Source organism: Nerophis lumbriciformis, linkage group LG18 (assembly GCF_033978685.3).
Source record: "Nerophis lumbriciformis linkage group LG18, RoL_Nlum_v2.1, whole genome shotgun sequence".
NCBI classification, from domain to species: Eukaryota; Metazoa; Chordata; class Actinopteri; order Syngnathiformes; family Syngnathidae; genus Nerophis; species Nerophis lumbriciformis.
Window position 1 is genome coordinate 34,110,001 of NC_084565.2, and position 7,500 is coordinate 34,117,500.

At 40.6% G+C, this 7,500-nt stretch overlaps 2 protein-coding genes across 3 annotated transcripts in view; one reads left to right on the forward strand and one right to left on the reverse strand.

The window, feature by feature from the left end:
- Positions 1-3,103, reverse strand: part of plekhb2 (pleckstrin homology domain containing, family B (evectins) member 2) — a 13,010-nt gene extending 9,907 nt beyond the window's left edge. The window contains exon 1 of one of the 2 annotated variants that reach the window (XM_061978181.2): positions 2,779-3,103. The gene's annotated coding sequence lies outside the window, so the exon portion shown is untranslated. The remainder of the gene's footprint in view (positions 1-2,778) is intronic. The other variant, XM_061978180.2, reaches the window with a different exon arrangement.
- A 202-nt stretch (positions 3,104-3,305) lies between these two features.
- ing5a (inhibitor of growth family, member 5a) overlaps positions 3,306-7,500 on the forward strand; it is an 11,338-nt gene continuing 7,143 nt past the window's right edge. Inside the window, exon 1 of the mRNA XM_061978179.2 lies at positions 3,306-3,478. Coding sequence (XP_061834163.1) covers positions 3,442-3,478 — 37 coding nt within the window. The 5' untranslated portion in view covers positions 3,306-3,441. The remainder of the gene's footprint in view (positions 3,479-7,500) is intronic.

Below are 7,500 nucleotides of genomic sequence, written 5' to 3' on the forward strand. Positions count from 1 at the left end.
GTGTCTCCAAACCTTGTGACCAGTCGGACACACCACTAACATAAGCTAGTTAACCACAGCTGTGCTTTATTATCTCAAACAAGGCATGCAGGCATCCATGTATGTACATCAGGGGTGTCAAACTCATTTTTATACTTTTTGTACAGAACGCCACTACAATAGTTAAAAACAAATAAAGTGCACTTTTGTGCATGATGTCACACAAGATATTTCAATAACTGTCAAATAAAAATGAGCTGCATAATAGGAAATCAAATACTGTATGTCCTTCGTTATGTGGTAGGTTACTGCGGACGTTACCTCCTTCTGTTGACTATTTTTATCATAGTGTTTATCTGGAAATGGAATATGCCAGGCTTAATTGGGTCAGTGCTGGTTGCGTCGGCATTTTGTTGGCGTGGCACTGGCCGGAGATGTTGACATGCGGAGTTTCAAGCACTCTTCATTCTCTAACGAGTGACTTTTTCAAATGATGCTACAAATTAGTAGTGCTGCCACTTTTTCTAGCAACGCTTTTGCCGCATACTTGACATATTACGGTTATCTATATCAGTGGTTCCCAAATGGGAGTATGCGTACCCCTAGGGGTACTTGAAGGTATGTCAAGGGGTACGTGAGATTTTTTTAAAATGTCTGTCAAAAAGAACTGTTGAAAAGAAATGCAACAGTGCAATATTCAGTGTTGACAGCTAGATTTTTTGTGGACATGTTCCATAAATATTGATGTTAAAGATTTATTTTTTTGTGAAGAAATGTTTAGAATTAAGTTCATGAATCCAGATGGATCTCTATTACAATCCCCAAAGAGGGCACTTTAAATTGAAGATTACTTCTATGTGTAGAAATCTTCATTTATAATTGAATCACTTGTTTATTTTTCAAAAAGATTTTAGTTATTTGTATATCTTTTTTTCCCAAACAGTTCAAGAAAGACCACAACAAATGAGCAATATTTTGCACTGTTATACAATTTAATAAATCAGAAACTGATGACATAGTGCTGTATTTTACTTTTTTATCTTTTTTTTCCACCAAAAATGCTTTGCTCTGATTAGGGGGTACTTGAATTAAAAAAATTTTTCACATGGTGTACATCACTGAAAAAAGGTTGAGAATCACTGATATATATATATATATATATATATATATATTTCATATATTATGTATATATTCATATATATGTTAGATTTTTTAATCGCTATATTAGTCTATTTATACCTGCATTGTCCTTTCCATCCTTACACTTTCCATCATTGTAACTGAGCTACAGTGTTGAACAATTTCCCTTGTGGATCATTTAAGTTTGTCTAAGTCTATCTGTTCAACATCTTCCCGCTTGAAGCCGAAAACCACTGCCAGACGATGGACCCCGTGCTGTTTTTTGGGGGGGAATTCTTCTTCCTTCATTTGTTACTGGATTGGCACCTTGTTTCTCTCGTATTACCACTCGCACCTCTCCGCTTGCACCACCTGCCACTGCTAACTTTACCCATGCCGCTACCGCTCTGCGAGGGCGTATGACGTTGCACTCGCGACAGTATGTAAAAAGGTGCGCTTGTTTTACGTCTCTGAGGAGACAAGAAAGAGTGAGAAAAGCCTGTAGTGCAATGGTTCTTAACCTGGGTTCTATCGAACCCTAAGGGTTCGGCGGAGCCTCCGCCACGGAGGTAAAGACACATCCGACTTATCGTGTAAATAAAAACTTCTCCCTATCAGCGAATTATGAATACCTCCAAACAATATTCCCTCTAATTTTCCATCTGATTTGCAGGTTGTTTGATTGGTCGATTGAAACTTTTACTAGCAGATTGCAAAGGAAGAGAATACACAGTACAGTTTACACTCCGTACAATTGACCACTAAATGGTAACACCCGAATAAGTTTTTCAACTTGTTTAAGTCGGGGTCCACGTTAATCAATTCATGGTAATGTGTGTAAGGTGTGTAATTTGTTGTGAGTTCATGCACTGTGTCGGTTTTGTTCTTTGAACCAGTAAAAAAAACATAACTTTCTTGAATTTAAAAAAAAAAAAAAAAAAAAATGTTCACTAAAGAAGGGTTCAGTGCATGTGTATATGAAATTGGTGGGGTTTGGTACCTCCAACAAGGTTAAGAACCACTGCTGTAGTGTAATGCTCGCAGCTAAAAGCAACTGCGTGAGAACGTATACTTGAATACATTTTCTACATCGCACAGAGACAAACCCGCGATATATCGAGTGTATACAATAAGCCCAGCCCTACTTAAGTTAAAAAAAAAATATCCTTGGAATATAAGAAAGTGTAGAACATATGCAATTGCATGTGCAATATTATGTTAAAAATGTATGCTAGAAATATTTTTTTAATTCCAGCCTTTTGCAGGCGACAAACTATTTGGTGGGCCACAAAAATGACTTAGCAGACCACATTAAAATGACAAGATTTGCCACAATAGAATACGGCGTGCCAGATTTGGCCCCCAGGCCTTGAGTTTGACACCTTTTGATGCACATACGAACAACTATGGACGTCGTCGTGGCTTGTGCAGCCCTTTGAGACATTTGTGATTCAGGGCTGTATAAGCAAACTTTGATCACTAATTATGTTGTTTGACAAAATTATTAACCGACACTAGTAAACCCCAGCTGCCCTTTATTGTGTCGAACATGAACTCACAAGGCATCTATGTACATAGTACTAGAAATCACATGACAATTTGAGGCAGCCATTGTTATAGTTTCTGTTTACATTAGCTCATGTTTGTTCGACTCGATCAGCGTGTAGCATTTTAGCTCACCTGGCTGTGTGTTCGTTGCTTGCCAAATGTGTCGTTATAGATAAAGAACGGTTGGCTTTAACGCGGCCTGCTCGCTTGTTGTTGCTGGGACAGCAATCGAGGCTCGAAAGCAGTCGAAGCGGAAGTGACGTGTTCGGCACCAGCGAGATGCCCTTCTCGTTATAAAACCCTTGTCAAATACTTTTATTTAACAGTCATGCTAAGACATTCTAGTAAGACGTTATCAGGGGGGGTTTAGTTAACCTTTACTAATTAGTACTCGGATATTATCAACAGGAAGCAATTTTAACGATTAAACGACGAGTTTAGTAATCACTGTGTAAAACAGTCTCTTTGATATAGACGATCTTTGGCCTCATTTTCTCCAACGGGGATGTATTTGTTTTCGATGACGTAAGCCATCAGCTGACATCTTTGGAACGTACTAGCAAAAAAAAAAAAAAAAAGGAGGGCGTGCGCGTTTTGGGAACTCGTTCCCAGGGGGGGTCACGTGGTCATCATGTCAGGTCACAACTCCCATTACAGTTACCGTACTGCGCATGTGTTTCCATTAGCCACCCGTCGGCGGGCCAGCCGGTGTAACAAACCAAGCGCGCCAGTACGACTCTCCGCTCAGCAAACGACGTTACGTGGGAGCTTCTTTTTTTTTCAAACTAATCTGAAATGGCGACGGCAATATATTTGGAACATTATCTAGACAGTAAGTACCCATAAAGTCTTATTTACGGTTCGGTTTGAAGCGGCGGTAGTGGGCGTTAGCAAGTTAACTGGAAGTCGTCACTTCGCTAGCTAGTATTGCGATGAGTTAGCATCAGCTTCCTGGAGTTGCTCCTTTAAGTCAATAATAACATGCAACTTACAGTTAGCTTCGAATTCCGGCGTTGTAGAATAAACTGTTTATTTAACTTTCAAAAAAGTTTGGCGTAAAGTCACCATGCACTTGCAACCTGTTGGCTGTAGCCGCCTTTTTTCTTCCAGTAACCATTTACGCGCCAGGGAGCACACTGCCTGTATGTTTAGATGTAGCATGTGTCTGCATATATCTTAACGAGGGCTGTCAATCGGTTACGATATTTAATCGCAGTTTGTTCATAGTTAACTCAAAATCAATCTCGATTAATGGCAGATTGATATAATTTTTCATCATCGTGGGCTCTACCGAGGATGTCGTTGTGGCTTGTGCAGCCCTTTGAGACACTTGTGATTTAGGGCTATATAAATACATTTTGATTGATTGATTGATCCGAGTCCGAGTCCATGGTTCTCGCCCGGAAAAGGGTGGAGTGCCATCTCCGGGTTGGGGAGGAGATCTTGCCCCAAGTGGAGGAGTTCAAGTACCTCGGAGTCTTGTTCACGAGTGAGGGAAGAGTGGATCGTGAGATCGACAGGCGGGATCGGTGCGGCGTCTTCAGTAATGCGGACGCTGTATCGATCCGTTGTGGTGAAGAAGGAGCTGAGCCGGAAGGCAAAGCTCTCAATTTACCGGTCGATCTACGTTCCCATCCTCACCTATGGTCATGAGCTTTGGGTTATGACCGAAAGGACAAGATCACGGGTACAAGCGGCCGAAATGAGTTTCCTCCGCAGGGTGGCGGGGCTCTCCCTTAGAGATAGGGTGAGAAGCTCTGTCATCCGGGGGGAGCTCAAAGTAAAGCCGCTGCTCCTCCACATCGAGAGGAGCCAGATGAGGTGGTTCGGGCATCTGGTCAGGATGCCACCCGAGCGCCTCCCTAGGGAGGTGTTTAGGGCACGTCCGACCGGTAGGAGGCCGCGGGGAAGACCCAGGAGACGTTGGGAAGACTGTGTCTCCCGGCTGGCCTGGGAACGCCTCGGGGTCCCACAGGAAGAGCTGGACGAAGTGGCTGGGGAGAGGGAAGGCTGGGCTTCCCTGCTTAGGCTGCTGCCCCCGCGACCCGACCTCGGATAAGCGGAAGAAGATGGATGGATGGATGATTGATTGATTGATTGATCATTAAATAAGTGTACCCTAGACCAGGCCTGGGTAATTATTTTGACTCGGGCGGCCAAATTTAGAGAAAAAAAAATGTGTCTGGGGGCCAGTATATCTATTTTTAGGAAAACTAATACTAAACCTCGCAATAAAGTCTGATTGAATGCTAATAATGTTATGACAGACCGCCTTAAAAACGGAATGGAATTTTTTTGTTTTTCTATGAACAATAAAACACTGAATATTGACAACATATGAACGTCACACTCCCTCTCCATCCACAACTTTTAAAATCAAGCCAAATGCAACAAACACAGCGAAATATGAACGTGAAGGGTAAAAAAACAAAAAACATCAACAATCTGATATATGAATCAATGTCAATCAATGTTTATTTGTATAGCCCTAAATCACAAGTGTCTCAAAGGGCTGCACAAGCCACAACGACATCCTCGGTACAAAGTCCACATAAGGGCAAGGAAAAACTCACCCCAGTGGGACGTCGATGTGAATGACTATGAGAAACCTTGGAGAGGACCGCATATGTGGGTAACCCCCCCCCTCTAGGGGAGACCGAATGCAATGGATGTCGAGTGGGTCTGACATAATATTGTGAGAGTCCAGTCCATAGTGGATCCAACATAATAGTAAGAGTCCAGTCCATAGTGGGGCCAGCAGGACACCATCCCGAGCGGAGACGGGTCAGCACTAAGCTTTAGAACTTTCTTGTAAAAATGTCCTTCCGCATCTGTCTCTGACACCCACATTTCAGGCTGGCCGCTCCGGAAACACTCAGTGGAAACGCTCCCCACCCACACTGCTTGGTGCCTCGTCTGAGCTGCTGTGATGTAGATTACCATAGTAACTAGTAGGGTTGTACGGTATACGGGTATTAGTATAGTACCGCGATACTAATGAATCATATTTGGTACCATACCGCCTCTGAAAAGTACCGGTCCGCCACACCCTAAGATTTTTGGTTAAAATAAAGCCAATAATGCAATTTTTTCTGGTCCTCTTTATTTAGAAAAATATCGAAATAATCTTGGTATCAGGACAACACTAGTCACTAAAATATCATGCAAAAGCACAGATTCCAACCATTGAAAGACTTGGTATAGTTGAAGACTTACGGTCATTAGAAAACATCACTGCACATCACACTTTCCATCTGAAAGATCTAAAAATATAATTTGGGAATGTCCGGCGGGCCAGATTGAAACCCTTAACGGGCCGCATGTGGCCCCCGGGCCTTAATTTGCCCAGGTCTGCCCTAGACAGATCATGTACATTTTTATTACCATGACTGGACAATAAATTGGGTTGAATTTAAAATGTTGTTTTGTTTTTTTTAAAACATGATGCTTTTTAAACAGCTTAACACAAAATGGACATAACACCTTCAATGACAATAATTAAAAAAACATGTAGTGCGTTGGTGTCTTGCCAGATGTATTTTGTAGGAATTTGTATTCTGCAAAGTGATTTGCGATTTTTAGATTTTATTCATTTACCGTATTTTCCGCACTATAAAGTGCACCTAAAAACCTCTAATGTTCTCAAAAGCTGACAGCGCGTCTTATAATCCGGTGCGCCTTATACACTGCAAAAAGTCAGTGTTCAAAAACAAGAAGAAAAAAAATAATAATTAGTGGTATTTTATTTCAACTAAGCAAAATGATCTGCCAATAGAACAAGAAAATTTGGCCCTGTCAAGACTTTCCAAAACAAGTAAAATTAGCTAACCTCAATGAACCCAAAAATACCTTAAAATAAGTACATTCCCACTAATAACAAGTGCACTTTTCTTGGTAGAAAAAAAAGAGACATTTTTGCTCAATATGTTGAAAAATATTATTAAATTAAGTAAATGTTAGTGCCATTTTCTTGACATAATGATATGCGCTCGGCATCATGATTTTTTTTTCATGCTTGAAGTAAGAATTATTACTTTAAAAAAGTAGTTTTATACTTGTGAGTGTTGATGACACAGCTTTGCATCAGTTGATGTTCTAGTTTCAAGCATGTTTTACTCAATATAGGTCTTCAAATCTCAGCAACAAGCTATAATATCTTACTGAGATAATATAGGACCAAAACAAGTAAAACACTAACATAAAATCTGCTTAGTGAGAAGAATTATCTTATCAGACACAAAATAAGCAAATATCACCCTTATTTGAGATATTTAATCTTACTTAGATTTCAGTTTTTGCAGTGTATGTGATATAAATATTGCACTACATGTTACACCTTGCTGTTGTTAAAAGATAAACAAAACACCACGTCACTGACTTTACCTCGGGGAGAATAATAAAACAGCTGTTTATTAATTTTGGGAGTGAACGGAGTTATCAGAACGCTGGTTTGTAATCTATTAATAAAGTTTGACTGACCTATCTGACTGTTTTGTTGACATTCCCTTTAGCGCAGCTCCATCTATTGGATGCATAACATAACCCCAGCCTCTACTGTAGCGTCTATTCTATGCGCCTTGTAATGCGGTGCGCCTTATATATGAACAAAGTTTTAAAATAGGCCATTCATTGAAGGTGCGCCTTATAGTGCGGAAAATACGGTAAATGCATAAAACTGCTAACATGATGTGAAGGAAGCCATGTTACATTTAGACAGTCCATCAATATTGATGTTTCAAGTTGCCATACATTAGGACAACATGCTCGTGCTGGACAATTAATATCAATCAATCAAAGTTTACTTATATAGGCCTAAATCACGAGTGTCTCAAAGGGCTGCACAAGCCACAACGA